Genomic DNA, 17,915 nt, shown 5'->3' with positions numbered 1-17,915 from the left:
TATACAACGTCCCGTCTATCAGCTGACATGTACAGTATCGTACACAGTAGGTGCTTCCTGTATAAAGTAGTCCAGGCAGCTTTAATTTGCTGTTGGTCAGGGCAACATTCGAAAATCAAATCCAACATAAACAACACAACGGTCCAACAAAACGCCTGAAGGCACCTCAAGTCGCATCAAAACAATAAAAGGAGTATCAAGGAGTATCGAGGAGTATCAAGGAGTCAGAGTTTTTGTAAGGAGACGCGAGGTCTGAACAGTTCATGCAGACACAGGCGGCAGTAACTTGTCCCAGTCGTAACCTCTCGAGACACTGTCGTTCAGGCATCAATAAAAGTCCCTTCTGCGGATCCTATACTTCTACAGGCTCATTATTCTGTAGTAATCAAGAATCGGTCTTTGTGTCCTTATCGAGTGCCCGGATACTTGAAGGTGCTGCAGCTGCCTGTTATTTTCTTTGAAGTCTAACTAGGCTAGTGGAGTGGGTGCCTTTTGTGATGGCCGCGGGCTACGCGCTCAGTGCCACCCAAAAACTCCAGCAACAATGGCGCCGCCCCCTCCTTATTTTTCTTCCTCTTCTTCTTCCCCTCCAACTCCCCCCACTTCTTTTTCTTCCCTTTTTAGCTCCCCTCCTATAGATGAAGCTAGCTTTCCACCTTCTCAAATCCCATCTTTATCTCCATCACCCGCCCCTTCCATCTGCACTACTGCTTCAACCTCTTCAACCTCTTCGTTTTCTTCTTCGTCTTCGTCTTCATCCTCCATCCATTCGTATTCACGACGTCCACAAGAAAGACCACCTGCTGCCGGTAGATTCAAGGTAATACGCAGAGCTCGGCTAAAGGGTGCACGCCCTTCCAATCCCAACTTGGAACAGCCAGACACTCGCCTGTCCGAAAACATGCCTAGTGTGGTCTTTCAGGAACGAGAATCCGAGCTTGGAGATTCTCCCTACCAAGCTCTAGATAAGAGCATTTCCGACGCTCCAGGACATCCAAGTATCCCGTTAACCAGTCCAGCTGATGAAGATGATGAATCATATCTACTATTCGCCGAAAGGAGAACCAAACCGGATCAAAAGCTCAAAATATATGATCTTCCGTCCAATATTACCACACTTGAACTCTATTCTTGCTTCTCCCGCTATGGGAACATCGAAGATGTGGAAATTTGGGAAGACGATAAACAGAAAGGTAGAAGAGGGCCTAAGTGGTTTGACGAGCCTCCTCTTAAGGGTGCAACCATCAGATTTCGGTAAGCATTTGAGATGAACTAGGGATTTTCCCCCGGGTTTACACACCGTTCTCCTAGAAATATGTATATGTTGGGCAGGTACTAACGAGTTCTGTACAAGTCCCCCTCCTAAAGGGAGTCTTCCTACTGGAAGGTCCGAAATAACAATAAAAGGAGGAGAACCACATCTTGTGAGGCTTCACTTAGAACATCCTCGGGACACCCTAACAATCGAAAGCCCCGTCAACAGAGCTCTTCGGTTCCCTGAATCATTTGTACGATACCATTTCATTTTGAGTATATTTTAGTTACGTGAGTGTGGTTTAACAATTGTATATAGGAACTCCCTGTCCAAAGGTTGGACTTCGGCTTCATGATCCAGGAAACGACCATGATGTCAATGTATGCTGTAGAAGCATCTGAAAGGGGAGTTTGGAGAAAGCCGCTTGATATCCTCTTCCAAGTCGACCTCTCAAGAAAACAGCTCGACATTCGGTTTGGTTTGAGATTCGATGCTTCCGGTGGAGGCAAAAAACGCCAACCGAAATACCGAATGAGAATTCCATTCGTCGCATTGCAGAGTCTATATGAAGCTACGCCCGACAACCAAAATGGGGGTTCTCGTTCAATTCTGATCCCATTACAGTACCCTCCCCACGTTTGGCGACAACTATTCGACTTTAGCCTCTCGCACAAGACCGACAACCCTCACTGGTCAGAATGGAATACCTGGTTTCGTCAAACGGATATTGTCGAAAACAGCGAGGAATTCAGAATGGAGCCTTTGGCCATACGCAAAAAGAAACCCACTATTGACATCGGACGTTGGACAACATACAGATTGACATTTGGACAAGGGAGTTCCCTAGCCGATGACTTCAATCATATGATCCGGGCGCTCAAGGACTTCAACATCCCCATGAAGCATATGTCAGATTTTAAACTGAGCGAGGATAAAAATCTGCCAGTTTGGGATGTAATTGATCGTCCTACGCCCCTCTCGGAGGGAAGCTATCTTGGGCACATGTTGGACGATTACAACTGGGCATCTCTTACATACCCTTTGCGATACCAGCTGGAAGCATGCATTTCTCAAGGTTGCGTTTCGGAATACAACGTTTCGAAGGAGTTCATCGACGAGCTTATTGCAATTGAGGAGCGTGAGCCGAACCTGGCGGTTAGAATACTCGAAACCGTCGTTGATTCTGGTAAACGTTATTACGACCCAATGGAGATTTTGGATATAAAGCCGGAGAGGAGATCCACAGCCCAGATTCCGAAGTATTGTGTTGAAACAAGGAAGGCTACTATCACCCCAACCATGATTTACTACGCGAACCCCGTCGTCGAAACCTCCTACAGGGTAATACGACACTTTTTCAACCACAAAGATCGATTTCTCAGGGTCCAGTTCACAGATGAAAAACTTCACGGCAAGATATCCGCTACCGAGCTCGATACCTCGCACGAACTTTTTACTCGCGTTTCGAAGGCATTGAATAATGGCATCAAGATTGGCGATCGCCACTTCCAGTTCCTTGCCTTTGGAAATTCACAACTACGCCAACATGGCGCCTACTTCTTTGCTGATGGTCCTGATTTGACATGTGATGATATCAGGAAATGGATGGGGAAATTTGAGAAGATCAAGGTGGTTGCAAAGTTCTCAGCTCGTTATGGACAGTGTTTCTGTTAGTTGCCGCTCTTTCTGAAGGCTCTTGGTTTTTTCTATATTAACGTCAAGATGTTAGCAACTACTCGTGCGATGAATGGCTTCAAGGTTAAGGACATCACAATCCCCGATGTAGAGAGGAATGGATTCTGTTTTACAGATGGCTGCGGAACGATTTCCTCGTCAGCCGCACAGCTAATTGCCGCCGAATATCGGATCCCTCGAGAATCACCATTACCTTGTGCTTTTCAATTTCGACTTGGCGGTTGCAAAGGGGTCCTTGTAGTAGACCCCAATATCAAGAAGGTCGAGACGGGTGAAGCCGGATTTCAGGTTTGTATCAGACCAAGTCAACGTAAATTCGACGCGGACCACAATTCCCTTGAGATTATCAGATATTCAGATTTTTCAGTTGCTACATTGAATCGGCAGCTCATCCAAGTTCTTTCAGACCTGGGATTGGAAGACACGGTATTCCTCGACAAACTCCACAGCCAGTTGAGAGATCTCAACCTTGCAATGGAAGATAAGGAGGCGGCTCGCAAAATATTAATGAAAAACGTTGACGCCAACGGAGGAACCATCCAGATCGCCGGATTACTTAGTGATGGATTTATGACTTCACAAGAGCCCTTCGTTCAATGCCTCCTCCACCTCTGGAGGGCATGGTCCATCAAGATGTTAAAAGAAAAAGCCCGCATCACTATTGAGAATGGTTGTTTCTTATTAGGGGTGGTTGATGAGACAGGAATTTTGAAAGGGCATTTCGACAAAGAACATGAGGAACTAAAAAAGTCACGGGCCAATGGAGAAGCATTGCGATGTGATCTACTTCCTGAAATATTCGTACAAATTCCGGACTATGAAAACAAGGGCCACTATAAAATCATCCAGGGGCCTTGTCTCCTCGCCAGAAATCCATCACTACACCCTGGAGATCTTCGAGTTGTCAACGCTGTTGACTGCCCAGACCTTAGGCATCTTAGAAACGTGGTTGTGTTTCCACAAACCGGCGATAAGCCAATTGCAAACATGTGCTCCGGTGGCGACCTTGACGGTGACGACTACATCGTTATTTGGGATGGGACTTTTATTCCTCCCAAAGTGAATGAATCGCCTATGGACTACACGCCTCCAAAGCCTGTGGAAGCGAAAAGTGGAAATGTCACACTCGAAGATATCAGAAAGTTTTTTGTAAGGTATATGAAAAACGACACTCTAGGAACCATTGCGAATGCTCACCTAGCAACCGCCGATCGATTGCCAGCCGGAGTCTTTTCGCAAGAATGTAAGATCCCCCATTTCGAAAAATTAACCTCAAATGATCGAAGCTTTGTCCTAATCGAACATTTTCCTGTTTTAAGGCGTAGAGTTGGCGGGGTTGCATTCCCTTGCGGTGGATTTTCCAAAGACTGGGGTTGATGCGAAAATGCGAAAGGAGCTACGAATCAGGGACTGGCCCCATTTCTTCGAAAAGCACATAGGGACGAAGAAAAGGTTTTATGTTTCCTCAGAGATCCTCGGGCAACTTTACGATGCTGTCGAGAAGGTCGCATTTCGTCCGGAAGAATGTGCTAAGGACCTCAAATTTGATGGTCGTATCCTTACGGCGTTCAACGACATCAATGAAAAACACCTCAATATGGCCCGAGACCTGAAGGCCAAATATGACGCAGCGATCCGAAGACTCATGGCACAGAATGATATTAAGACTGAATTTGAGATCTGGTCGACCTTTGCCCTTAGCCATGCATTAATAGGGAGTGATTACAAGTTTCATGAGGATATGAAAGAGATGCGAGACGGGCTGATGGACCGCTTTGATCAGGAAATAAGGGTGGAAATTCGAACTGAGGACGAATATACGTTGGGCCGCTTCGTGGCCGCTATTTATCAAATCACCAACGAAGAATATACTCGGGCGGTGGAGAATGGAGAGCCAATGCCTCTAATATCTTTTCCGTGGGTTCATGACGAGCTCCTGGGGAAGATCGCAATGAGTCAAGGCGTCTTCATAAGGGATCCAGACACAGGCTTTTGTAAAGAGCCAAGACCTGAACATGCTTTACCGTACAGAAGGAGGTTCTGGGGAGGGCCTCAGGGTTCTGGGAAGCCAAAAGCCAATGGGGGGGAGAAACGAAAGGGTACCAATCGGGTAATAGTGAAAGATAAAAGGGATAACAACGAAGGGAAGGCTAAGGAGGAACAAAAAAATGAGATAGAGGATACGGAAGGGAATTCTTGGGGAGCAGGGCTTCCTCCTATGGTTACTTTCGATAAATTGTCGTTGGAAGATATGTTGGCCAAGAAGCCAGCTCCTCAGCTCCCTGAATCTGGTTCCAATTTCGAAAGAGATGAGGATGACTAGCTGGTCTTCCTTGGTTTTGCCGGCTGTTTCAGACAGAAATTTTAATTACGTATTATTTCATCAGGCATAATGTATTTCTTCTTATTAGATAGGTCCTTAGTACCCAGCGCAGCAGGTGTATTTGTTATAAGGATATCACATCAACTAATATATATCACCAAGGCCAAGTCCGTCGTGTGTGGCGTGTTGTGTTGGATGTTGTAACCAACGGTGCCAATGCACAGCAGATGTCAGCAGATGCCACGGCGGTGGCACACCGGCACTGGCTAGACTGACTGGATCCTGACTGGATCCGGCGGAATAGTAGGTAAGTCAGTACCGGGCGTACGGCATCTGCATCAGAAACACCATGACGTGAACCCGCAGCGAAGTTAAACAGACCAGCGGGAACACCCTGAATTCCAGCTTACGCCGTGTTGCATAAAAAAATTTTAACCATGCGATATCGGCGAGGTGCGAACACGCAGCTCATTGCATCGGAATCCTCTCGATTGGATCATTTCCGGTGAGCAATTTATTGGTTTGCATATACCATACAGGTACTTAGGTAAGTATTTACCTAAGTACTTACTTGAGTACTGAAGTAGTTAACCGGAGTATAGCAATTGTTGCTAATAGTGTAGCGGGGTTATTTATGTTGCATGTTGGAGGGGCTGGCAGGTATTTTTTTATTACCGTAACGGGCGCCTGCCGACCTTTTATAACTCAATCGCTGCCCTCCATCGCTGTACAACCGATCTACTGAAGTTCTTTCTGCAGCTGGTTCTCAAAGCAAAAACACAAACATGGCCGAACAAGGTGTTACCGTTGTCCTCGGTGCTCAATGGGGCGACGAGGGCAAAGGAAAGCTTGTCGACATTCTCTGCGACAAGGCTGATGTCGTTGCTCGATGTCAGGGAGGAAATAATGCGGGCCATACCATCGTGGCCAACGGCGTTGCATATGACTTCCACATTTTGCCGTCAGGTAACTCCCTCCCTCCCTCCCCTTGGGAATAAAATCAATTGGGTCTCAAAGGTAACGAGGACTGATCGGATCATTTAGGTCTCGTAAATCCCAAGTGCGAAAACCTCATTGGTTCTGGTGTCGTCATTCACATTCCGTCCTTTTTCTCGGAGCTAGCTGCTGCTCAAAACAAGGGCCTCGATACCACTGGCCGAATTTTCATCTCCAGCCGTGCTCATATCGTGTTGGACCTTCATCAAACCGTCGATGGTCTCGAGGAAGTTGCTCTAGGTAAATCTAATGTCGGCACCACAAGGAAGGGTATCGGCCCAACCTACTCCTCCAAGGCTTCCAGGAGCGGATTGAGAATTGAAGAGCTGGACTTGGACAAATGGGACCAGTTCGAAAAGCGATTCCGAGCGCTTGTTGCCGGCCTGAAACAAAGATTTGGGGCGCTGTTGGATAGCTATGACGAGGAGAAAGAACTTGCTTATTTCAAGGTAGATATGATTGTCGCATGAGATCCGGGGATGCTAAACTAACAAGTCAATCGCCGGCCGTAGGATATTGCTCCCGTCGTAAAACCCTACGTTGTCAATGCGATCCCCTGGATGAACGAGCGACAACTGGAGAACAAGCGAATTCTCGTCGAGGGTGCAAATGCCCTGATGTTGGATCTCGACTATGGCACATACCCATACGTCACAAGCTCTAACACCGGTATTGGTGGTGTCTTCACCGGATTGGCCATTTCGCCATTTAAGATCCGAGAAATCACCGGTGTCGTGAAGGCCTATACCACTAGGGTGGGGGGTGGTCCGTTCCCTACAGAGCAGCTCAACGTAAGTCATGGCGAAAGAACAGCTCCCATTGAAGTCGTTAACTAATAAACCTTTTCAAGGAAATCGGCGAACACCTTCAAAACGTTGGCCGGGAGGTTGGGGTGACAACGGGTAGAAAGAGAAGATGTGGATGGTTGGATCTCGTAGTTCTCAAACACTCCATGATGGTGAACCACTACACCAGCATCAATCTCACGAAACTCGACATTCTAGACAATCTACCAGAGATCAAGGTTGCCGTGGCCTACCGACTGCCAGATGGCACTGAAATTGATGCATTCCCCCCTGACCTGTCAATCCTTAAGAAGATTGAGCCGGTTTACGAGACATTACCGGGCTGGTCCTCGAGCATTGCCAATTTGACTTCTTACGACGATCTTCCAAAGGAAGCGAAGGACTACATTGAATATATCGAGAAATTCATAGGGGCTCGGATAGGCAGCGTGGGGGTCGGCCCAGCGAGAGACAACATGCTTTTTAGGTGAACCGAAGCCCTGGACGTTCATTCCTAGAAGGTGCGATTGCTTTTCGGATTGTTCTTTGGTAGTATTGTGTATTTGTATATTTGCTTGTTTGTACGTATGTATCTATTTCTTTCAGGAGTGGGGTATAAGGAATTCGAAATATAGAGGCCGTGTCTAGATAAATTGAAAATACAAACTTTTCGAGCTGAGACTGTTGTCTCCTTTTCTGCGTATGTACCGAGACCCGCATGCAGCGGGGAAAAGGAAGGGATTATAATTAGGAACACCAATCTTGTCTTGGTAATTTTATCTTTGTCAGCGCGATACCCGTGTATTCGTCTGTGCATTTCATGCAAAAATTCTGGAATCGGATCCGTGGGCTCCGCAGGCGCACGGGGATCGCGATTTCGCATTTCAGCATTGCATTGGGGGCGGCTTGACTCTGCAGATCTGTGAGAACGAATTACAATTAACCAGACCTATAGTACTATCATACCACATACTATACTATAACACTACAATATACCCGTTCATGCTATTCCTGAGGTCGGTGTGTTAACTTTCTGGTACTTTTGATTAGGAATTAATTTCGAAGCTACTGATTTGCGACTAACATACAATCAATATGGAATCCCAGAAAGCAACCAACAGTCGCTCGCTTTCCCTTTCTTGGATTCGGTAGCAGCCGCTCGGGACTTGGGACTCCACCCTTACTGAGCATACATGCACATGTACCTACAGATAGGCGTCTGTAAACCCCGACATTCCGGAACCCACAGGAATATATTGACCCCATTCGGTGGTCCGGCTCTTGATATTTTACCCGGCGCCGCTACTAGCCTGATCCTAACAATCAGGGAAACAAAAATAAGAACAACCAGGGAGCCGGCGACGGTTAACGAAAGAGAAACATCTTGGCAGGCCTGACTGCAAATACTTCGCCCTTCTTGCGTACGCAACGAATTCGAATTCAAGTACGAGGGAAGGCAGCGGGCACATGCGTTCAGCACATTAGCGGGCTGGATTTCCGCGAGCGAATCGGTTTTGAGGGGAACCCTCGTCTTCTTTTACAATTCCACCCCTGGGAATGGGTCCTTCTTTCACAAGCGTCTTTCGGACAATATCTCGATGACGAGGCCCCAATAAGACCACGTCGAAGAAACGAATGTGAACAGTATTAAATTTTTGCTCGCCGCATTCACGGTTCCTTCTAAAAGCCGGATTTGGGGGGGATAACGTTGAGGCTAACTAAGTACTTACTCAATTCTATATTATATTTATCCTCCCGCCAGGTCCTCTTTGCATTGTCTTTTCGCTTCTTCTTCCTCTTCGAGATCTTTTAATTTTCCTTTTTTATTCATTTTCTTATTCTTCTTCCATTTTTCATGGGTCTGATGCCTTCATCTTACATCCAGTTCCTCGAGAGCTTAGACATATTATATAATCAGAATCTATCTAGATCGGGGACCCCCTCGTCGGTACTTACATATCGTCGTCCGTTAGCTCATACATACCTAGCTGCACCCCTTACGACACGGGCCTAAGCGGTGTTTCTCTCGATCCTTCTGCCTTGAGTATCCGTTTTTTCTCTCTCTTTCTTTTAAGGGCCTGCATCAAGCTCTGCAGAGGAGAGCTAAACGAAAGGTTATAACCAGAAGCGTAACCCCAATACGAATCATCTTTCCATAGCTCTTTCTTGTCGCATGTTTCCACCACACTGGTACACCTGACTCCCCCAAGCACATACATACCTACCCACCATCTAGGCAATTCTCCCACATTTTGTATTTTTCCCCTTTATCCCTTTCGTATTGCGTATACCGAAAAGGAATCATTACAGGGCCTAGGATCCCAACCGCGCTTCGTGCAGATCCAGACTCCTCGGAAGAAGCTTCGCTTGGGAACAACGGCACTCACCCATCCCTCAGGCCCGCTGACCTTTGCTGCAGGGCCTTAAATCGCTTGCCTATCTTGCATAACCGCCCTTAGTTGATTGTGTCTTTGTTTGATTGAGAGGGGAGTGGCCCTCGTATATGCGAATGGTATCCACTCATGGCGCGGGATCGGATCCAGTTAGACTTCATCATTACCCCGAACGACGAGTCCCAACCACCATATAGCTGGCAGAAATCACCAGCTTCCTCGAGCACCTCCGCGGGGCCGTCCCGCGTTGTGGAGGTCGCCGAGAGCACCAGTTCAGATAGCCCAGAACCCGACGTTGAATCCACCACGCCTACCACGGCTCGCAAGCAGTCAACCGGTTCGGAGAAGAGTTCGGGCGGTGGCACGTCGGGAAGCATCAGGAAGGGTCGAGGCAAGCAGGCATTCCGCCACCGTAAATCTCATATTAAATCGAAGAATGGCTGCTTCAGCTGCAAGGAGCGGCGCGTCAAGGTAAACTGCATACCCTCGTTTACCTATGTACCCCTCCAAGCTTGCGAATTTCGCATTGGTTAGCCACGTCCCCATTTTGACGTGGTGCCCCCCTACCTGTCAGCCCTATAAGGCCGTTGTATTCATTCGTGTAGTTGCGCAAATACCAAAGCTTTCGGGAGTGCTTCGAGAAATGCTAATCCTGTTGCTGTTTTCATTTTCCAGTGTGACGAAGACAAGCCCGAATGCCAGAACTGTCTCAAACGCTCCTTACGATGCGAGTACCCTCCCCCACCGTCGGCGCCGGAGATCGTCTTTGCACAACCTTTTGTAGTTTCAGATGGGAAAGGCAAGAATGGGGGCGTTATTCCTGTCGCCATAAAGAAGCTCGAGAAGTCGTTAAAGCCAATAGACCTTGGTTATAAATTCATTCCTAAGGCGTTAGAATTCCGGATGTCAAAGTACAACCAGATACCGGTTCAAGTGGGCATGCCGGATCTTCGTCTGATGCAAAACTTTACGATGAATGCCAGCCAGACGTTAATATTGGGACCTAATACGACTCTCTGGCGAAGAGATGCTGCCGAGCTTGCTTTCAAGGTGGGTTTAGGGGTGGGCAGTATTGGTTTTCTGACGTTGGACTTCTGCTAACAAAAACGGGTGATAGCATAATTTCCTGATGCACGCCCTTCTCATGTTCTCGGCACGCCATTTAGCTGTTCTTGAACCTAACGAGAAAGAACACCGAATCCACGAGCTTCAGCATCGTCAGCATGCCCTCGGTACACTGAGGCTTACTCTCTCCGACGTGGGAGTTACGGCAGCGAACTACGACGCCCTGATAGCGGCCAACACACTGCTTGCTTTCCATTCTTGTGCGGCTTACGACCACCATGATATTGATGCTGCCACGGACGAGTACCTACCTCTTATGAACGGGGTTAAGAATATCGTGAAGGAAATGTGGGGAAAGAAATCGGACAGTATATTCGGCGGACTACTATCCATGCCCTTAACAATGGACTCGCGAGACGTGGAGCTGGACGGTCTCGAGATTATCGAGATGTTGCAAGAGGAAGAAGGCGCAGAAGTTGATCGAACAAATCTCATTTCGGAGCCTCCTACGGACTGTAGCGATGAAGATAAAGATCTTATCATGGAAATCTTGCGGAAGAAATGGCAGTCGGAATCCGGACCCTGGCAATCCGGTCTCGACCTTGTGGCAGCCGACAATATACAAAATTTTGATTGGGAGTGTCACGGTTCAATCATATACCAGAAGGTATTGCTTTCGCTATTGCCACTATTAGAGGCCGTCAGAACCGCCCCGGATTCAATTCATATGGACATGACATCCAACATTTCCTGCGCTCTTGTGGCATGGCCGGCAATGCAACCTGATCGCTATATTGAGCTAGTTCAAAGAAAAGACCCCAAGGCCCTTATAATTCTTGCGCATTATTATGCCGCTATGTGTCACCTGGACTTGGATCAATGTTGGTGGCTGCAGGGTCGACCGAACGCCATGTGCCGCGCTATTTGTCGAGAGATCGGTGACGCTTATTCCCATTTAATGAGGTGGCCACGGGAAGCCTGTGAATTTAGCAAATGGGAGGATAAGATGGACACCGAGAAAGTCCCGTTATCTTCTGCTCTGGAGTTTACCCTCAATTTTGAGAAACCATGATTGGTTTAGGGTAGGGGGTTTTTGTACGATGCTTTCAGTATTCTGGACTAATTTATAGCATTTTAGCGTCGGTCGTTCTCAAGTGGGCATCTGAAATTTTCTATACATACTTAAGTATATAATTATCTTTTACTCTGTAAATAATTTTCCATCTAATTACCCCGGAACCGGACATTCTCTCGCTATATGGGTTATAAAGGGTTTCTTTTTTTTTCTCTTTCATTTTCTGGCTTACGGACGAGCGCGAGGCTCTGGCGGCATATATTACTTTAATCCAATTTTCGACGGTCCTGTTACCAACCGATGTTTTTATACGCGATATGAAGAAGCTTGGAAGACTTGGCAATTGGGAGAAGAAAACTTCCATTGTCAAGCCAGTTCAAACGTCCTACGACAGCAGATGATAATCGGGGCTTATAAATAAACATATTGTACTACTCGGTATAAAGGGAAATTTGGCCACAGAGGCTTAACAAGAACAAGATTCCGCCTATATTTCTTTCTACTCTAGATCCCGATACCCTCTAAGTCTCCGTAAAGGGGAGGGGAGAAGAAGGAGAACAAGAAGAACAAGAAGAACAAGAAAGCCATTTTACTAACCCCCCGTTATCAACTCGTATTTATTTCTTTCCACTATTGCCGGAGGATGGCGTGTAGGTCGACCCGCCTTGCCCATTGTTGTGATAAGTTGAACCCTGACATAAATTTAAATTCGACGTTAGATCTAGGCTGCCCCTCTGATATGATCCACTCCGCAATCCAGTTAGACTTACACTTGGGTTACTATAGTAGTAACTACCATTACTGTTCGAGTAGTGATAGGAGTTCGAATTTGGGGCACTGCTACCAAAATCACGGCTACACCAGTGGTTTCCCCTACACGCGCAGTGTGCGCTTAGTATTCTAAAACGGTGAGAATTTTAGTTTAAAGCGTTAACTCACTGGCTATTGGTGCCGGAGCCGGTATGTTGATAGGAGTTTCCTTGATTGTCGGTAGGCATTTTGAGTAATTTGCTTTAGATTGGACAAAAAGTGGTCTGATACTAGAATATTTCTCCTAAATTAAAAGAAAGGGTTGTAGAAGGCAGGATGCTTATGGAGGATTGAGATAAAGGTTACAAGAGGATGTTAAAGAGAAGCTTGGGGTGTTTATATAGACTTCATGATCAGCACGGCCCATGGTTATAACAGGCAAGATATTGCCAAAGAATTGAAAAGTTATATACGTTAACGAACTCTAACTAAAAGCCGGTTTCGTGCATGGCCAGCGGTCTGTGATTTGAAAGCTTACTCAAAGCATGATGAACAAGGTGGGTATCGATACCGGTCCACCAGCACCGTGGTCAACCTCGTAAAGTTGTTGACAATTGTTGCAGATTCCAGCTCCAGGCGCGCATGCCCTGCTTGAAATGGTTTAAGGCTGCAGGGGTCCTTTGCCGAATGGCTGGATTCCCCCAAACTTCAGGCATCTCAATCCCCAGCAAGGCAGTTGTTTGGAGCTATACAGCGACCACAATCAGCCATCGATATTTTGATGCCTGAAGTTTCACGAAGAAGTAAATATCTCCAAACCGGAAACACTTTTCATTATCGAGGATGGTAGCAACTTTATCTGCCAAAGTTTTTACCGCTCTCCAGCTAGCTTTGGCGGTTCTTTCCCCCGCATTTACGGTTGCATCTAGGGAGCATCAGCAGCCCCTTGGAGTCGACCACACTGCAACGCAAAAACGGGTATGTTGTAATTATATCTCATGGTGAAGATGCTAGACTTCAGACACTAATATCGTTGGATTGCCCTGATCTAGGTGACATGGGACGAGCATTCTTTATTCATTGACGGTAAAAGGCTCTTTGTATTCAGTGGTGAAGTGCATCCTTGGAGGTATGTCGACTAGCCGTTTTCTATGCAAGCACCCGATAATTTAGCAATCCCATGTTACATGGGGGCCCGGGTGTTCCGTCAGGCCTTGTCGATGATTCAATCATCCAACTGACCAACCGCCTCGGGAAATTTTAACAGAAATCCCGTTCAATCCCTGCACTTAGATGTTCTACAGAAACTCAAAGCCGCTGGGTTCAATGCTGTGTCAATATATTTTCATTGGGGAGTAGTTGAGTACGAGAGAGGGGTGTTTCGTTGGAATGAGATATTTGATCTCCAACCCTTCCTAGATGCTGCAAAAGAAGCTGGATTATACGTTATCGCTCGACCTGGCCCCTATGTAAGAACATTTACCTTGTATGGAATCGGGGTAAACTTGGTATACTGACTTCTAATCATATTTTTAGGTTAACGCAGAAACTACCGGGTAGGACTGTATCCTGTTTTTTATCATAATGTAAAATGTTTCTTCTAATGAACAATATTACTAGAGGCGGATTTCCAGGATGGGGGACGAGAGTTGAAGGCCTGTGGAGAAAATCAAACAGAAACTACACCGAAGCCTATAAGCCATTCGTCAAAGAATTCGGCGCATTGATTGCCAAAAATGAGATTACAAAAGGTGGACCAATCATCCTCACCCAAGTTGAGAACGAATACTCGGGGTTCGGCGACGGAGTTGAAGATTTTGAGTATGAGTGGGAACTCTTGCAAGACTTTAAGGATGCTGGAATAACTGTTCCCACGATTTGCGACGATGCATGGTTAGGTATGTTCAAAATTAATGGGCCAAGATATTTCCAAGATGGATGTGCAACAAGCTAAGATACGTTGGTAGGCGGCCATTTCCAATCCGTTGATATCTATGGATGGAATAGCTATCCATTGGGTAAGATTGGTGTCATGGTTTTCCCTTAGGGTTCGCCTACTAATAGGAGTATAGGTTTTGATTGCTCCCACCCGGAGATCTGGCACAGCGCCCCTCCGGATTACTTCTACAATCTGTACAATAGCAGGATCAGGAAGCATGGCCCAAAATCGATTCTCGAGCTCCAGGCTGGTGGTTTTGATGGATGGTATTGTCACAACTACTCTTTAGTTCATTGTGCACATGCATTAGCTTACTTTGATTCAAAGGGGAGGCGCTGGGTATGACGCTTGTGGAAAACTGATCGGTCCTGAATTTGAACGAGGTAATGCCAACCTAGTTTATTTTACGAAGAGGTGAAACTTCTAACAGCATATAGTATTCTACAAGGGAATGTACGGTTCCGCAGTCAAGATCATGAATTTGTATATGGCTTTCGGAGGAACCAATTGGGGTATGGCCATAAATTCGGCTTCAGGAATATCATGAAAAGAAAACTAACATCTGTAACTCAAGGCCAGCTGGCTGAACCTGGTGTCTATACATCGTAAGATCCCTCAGCTAAGGTTATAGGTCAGATAGAATCTAACTTATTTCCCAGATACGATTACGGCTCAATAATCCGGGAGGATAGACGCCTCAGAGACAAATACTACGAATTGAAGCTACAAACACAATTCCTAGCAGTTAGCCCAGCTTACTTGACTTCCACGCCCTGGCAATTGACCGAATCAAAGCAAATCGAAATCTTGAAAGGGACAAGAAACATTGTCCTGACTGTCTTAGAAGATACTCTCGATTTACACACTAAGTTTTACATCGTGAGGCAAGTTATAGCTGTCTACCCATTCGTTGAGGCTAATTGGCAGGGTAAAACTTACAATTATAGTACAGACACAAGTATTTCTCGAAATTTGATCCAATCAGCTATCGGATTGAGCTAAAAACAAGTATTGGGCTTATCACAGTTCCAAAGGCGGACCATAAGCTTGAGTTACAAGCAAGGGATTCAAATATCTTGCTCGTCGACTACAAAGCTGGGGAAACCCATATCATCTACTCCACTGCGGAGCTATATACTTGGTGAGTGTACAATTTTCGAATTGCCAAAATGTAGCTAACAGCCTGATAGGAAAGAGATCGATGGTGTGAATTACATTATCCTCTATGGCGATCCAAATGAGAAACATGAGGCTGCCTTTAAAATCACGGAACCGAAAGATTTCTCGGTCCTTAGCACGGACGAAGAAGAGGATTGGAGTTACCAAATTGACGATGCGATTCTTACGGTCAATTTCTCGATCCTAGAGGACGGGGATACCCATACAATTAAATTTGGAAATACGGTCCTCTTGATTTTTTGCCGCGAGGTTGCCTCGAAAACATGGATTTTGGATACCAAACCACCTACTATTGTTAAAGGTGGGTATTTGATTCGGTCCGCAAATGTTGAAGGTTCAAAACTCCACCTCAAAGGTGACTTGACGCAGGCCACAAGGTTGCATATACTTGCAACAAAGACTGTTAAGCAAGTGACATTTAATGGTAAAGCCGTTGATACACAACCAGCAACTGATGGCTGGCTATACGTCATGTATACGCCCGAACTTCCCGACGTCAAACTTCCCGAACTGTCCAAGCTCGATTGGGTAAGATGTCCTCTTTAGGCAAAGCCAAATTGCGAACTAATTATATTTTAGAAACGCGCGAACAGCTTACCAGAAATCTATGAGGGATACGATGATTCAAATTGGGTTACCGCGAGCAATACCTATACCCCAAATCGTGAAAAACCTGCCGTAAAGGAAGTCTTGTATGCATCCGACTATGGTTTCCACTCTGGCAACATCCTGTGGAGAGGTCATTTTACGGCTAGCGGTGGAGAAGAAGAATTCTGGGCAGTTGTCCAAGGGTAATTATTATAACGCCCAGTAACACTCTCGTCAAGTTTCTAACAGGTGAATAGCGGTCAGGCCTTTGGGTATAGCATCTGGGATAACGGTGCCTACGTGGGATTTTGGGAAGGTGATGTGACTACCGGTCGCCATCGCTGTAACTTCAAATTGCCGAAGCCGTGGAAGAAGGGTGACAAGCATATTATCACCTTTCTGCAAGACCACATGGGTCTTGAAGAGAATTGGTATTTCTTAAATACTCATATATCGAATCATAGTCACTTATCAGTGTATTAGGACCGCGGCAACCGAACATTTCAAGGCCCCTCGTGGTATTTTCGACTACGGTTTCAAAGGCGCAGAGCCTAAGCTGATTCATTGGAAGTTAACTGGAAACCTGGGTGGAGAGAAGGTAAAACTCGAAGATATCAAGTAAAATATATTAGCCACTAACTTTGAGTCTAGTATCTTGATATTGAAAGAGGGCCATTAAATGAAGGTGGTCTATATGGCGAACGCCAAGGTATATCGAATCCTCAATAGTAAGCGAGACCGTAGTGAGTCGTCAGATCTAATCGTTGATATAGGTTGGCACCTTCCTGGCTTCGACGATTCCGATTGGAAAGCAGCGTCCCCGCTTGATGGTGTGAAAGAACCTGGAGTTACATTCTATCGGTAGGTTTGCTATGCTGCCCCCAATAAGACAAAGGGCTAAAAAGAAACTAGCACAACATTCGACTTGGAGGTTCCATCCGGGCTCGATTATCCAATGGCAATTGAATATAGTAATTCCACCGGGTCTTATTACCGTAGCCAAATATATGTTAATGTAAGCTTCCCAGACCGTTCATTGACCCAATAGACCCTTCCGGCGCTAACAAAAATTATCTTTAGGGATACCAATTCGGAAAATATGGTTAGTAATATTAATATATGAATGTTCTAAACTGGTATGAGCCCGCAATCTAACAGCACTACTAGTTAATTCTATTGGTCCTCAGAAGTCTTTCTTTATCCGTAAGTGTATCTCAATCCTTAGAAATCAGGTCGTCAATAACTATATTTCTGACGGATATCGATTGATAGCCCAAGGAATTTTGAACTACAACGGCAAGAATACTTTAGCGATCTCTATATGGGCCATGCAAAACGAAGGAGCCCACCTCAACTCGCTCGACTTGCGAATTCTTGGTAAAGTCGAAGGGGGTGTTGGGCCGGTTAAAAACTCACCCGCGCCGGCTTGGTCTCGGAGGAAGAATGCATACTAAATAGCCCAGAGCTGTAGATCAAGCTAACGATGCTGGTATAACTACCTACATTATATTATTTATCAACCCTAATCATCGAATATCAGCATCTAACCTAAACTCTATACTATTCTCTAGTCCCTCGCAATATCCTAGTCATACGCCCATCTTCATTTTTCCCCCGTGAATTTCGCGTTCATGTATGCTTACTAAGGTCACAGCTTTCTCAGAAAGGGTTTATGTATCAGATTCCTAGGACTCACTAAAGCAATGATTTTTGAAATTTACGGGCTAGAGATATAGCTCTAAGGGCCTCGTATCTGAGGTCAATGGATATTATATAAATATCAAAGGCCCTTAGGGCTAGAAGCTAGATGATCCATGTGAATTTAACAAAACAAGGTCGAGGTTATAAAGCTTGGGCAGTCTGACCGCACAA

The 17,915-nt window shown here is 45.9% G+C and overlaps 5 protein-coding genes across 5 annotated transcripts; 4 read left to right on the top strand and 1 right to left on the bottom strand.

Moving 5' to 3' along the window:
- Window positions 1–544: 544 nt before the first annotated feature.
- AOL_s00079g66 (uncharacterized protein) lies at window positions 545–5,273 on the top strand (the record flags this gene model as incomplete). The annotated part of the gene is made up of 5 exons (XM_011123941.1): window positions 545–1,254; window positions 1,355–1,508; window positions 1,574–2,924; window positions 2,985–4,193; window positions 4,270–5,273. 5 exons carry the CDS (start codon window positions 545–547, stop codon window positions 5,271–5,273), a joined length of 4,428 nt encoding a protein of 1,475 aa, XP_011122243.1.
- A 785-nt stretch (window positions 5,274–6,058) lies between these two features.
- Window positions 6,059–7,545, top strand: AOL_s00079g65 (uncharacterized protein; the record flags this gene model as incomplete). The annotated part of the gene is made up of 4 exons (XM_011123940.1): window positions 6,059–6,239; window positions 6,318–6,718; window positions 6,782–7,060; window positions 7,120–7,545. 4 exons carry the CDS (start codon window positions 6,059–6,061, stop codon window positions 7,543–7,545), a joined length of 1,287 nt encoding a protein of 428 aa, XP_011122242.1.
- A 2,031-nt stretch (window positions 7,546–9,576) lies between these two features.
- Window positions 9,577–11,584, top strand: AOL_s00079g64 (uncharacterized protein; the record flags this gene model as incomplete). The annotated part of the gene is made up of 3 exons (XM_011123939.1): window positions 9,577–9,918; window positions 10,123–10,497; window positions 10,565–11,584. 3 exons carry the CDS (start codon window positions 9,577–9,579, stop codon window positions 11,582–11,584), a joined length of 1,737 nt encoding a protein of 578 aa, XP_011122241.1.
- A 620-nt stretch (window positions 11,585–12,204) lies between these two features.
- Window positions 12,205–12,585, bottom strand: AOL_s00079g63 (uncharacterized protein; the record flags this gene model as incomplete). The annotated part of the gene is made up of 3 exons (XM_011123938.1): window positions 12,205–12,279; window positions 12,358–12,460; window positions 12,527–12,585. The coding sequence occupies 3 exons, from the start codon at window positions 12,583–12,585 to the stop codon at window positions 12,205–12,207; spliced, it is 237 nt and encodes a 78-aa protein (XP_011122240.1).
- A 595-nt stretch (window positions 12,586–13,180) lies between these two features.
- On the top strand, window positions 13,181–17,497 carry AOL_s00079g62 (uncharacterized protein; the record flags this gene model as incomplete). Its single annotated transcript, XM_011123937.1, has 22 exons — window positions 13,181–13,315; window positions 13,390–13,466; window positions 13,605–13,806; window positions 13,874–13,893; window positions 13,958–14,235; window positions 14,305–14,355; window positions 14,410–14,542; window positions 14,604–14,659; window positions 14,714–14,788; window positions 14,851–14,881; window positions 14,936–15,204; window positions 15,303–15,417; window positions 15,467–15,983; window positions 16,035–16,246; window positions 16,301–16,474; window positions 16,527–16,641; window positions 16,695–16,752; window positions 16,817–16,904; window positions 16,956–17,058; window positions 17,124–17,145; window positions 17,211–17,246; window positions 17,316–17,497. The coding sequence occupies 22 exons, from the start codon at window positions 13,181–13,183 to the stop codon at window positions 17,495–17,497; spliced, it is 2,949 nt and encodes a 982-aa protein (XP_011122239.1).
- Between the last annotated feature and the right edge of the window lie 418 nt (window positions 17,498–17,915).

This window comes from Orbilia oligospora, assembly GCF_000225545.1.
Source record: "Orbilia oligospora ATCC 24927 unplaced genomic scaffold scaffold00079, whole genome shotgun sequence".
Lineage (NCBI taxonomy): Eukaryota > Fungi > Ascomycota > Orbiliomycetes > Orbiliales > Orbiliaceae > Orbilia > Orbilia oligospora.
Note: the sequence above shows the minus strand (reverse complement) of the source record. Positions and strands in the feature narration are given on the sequence as shown.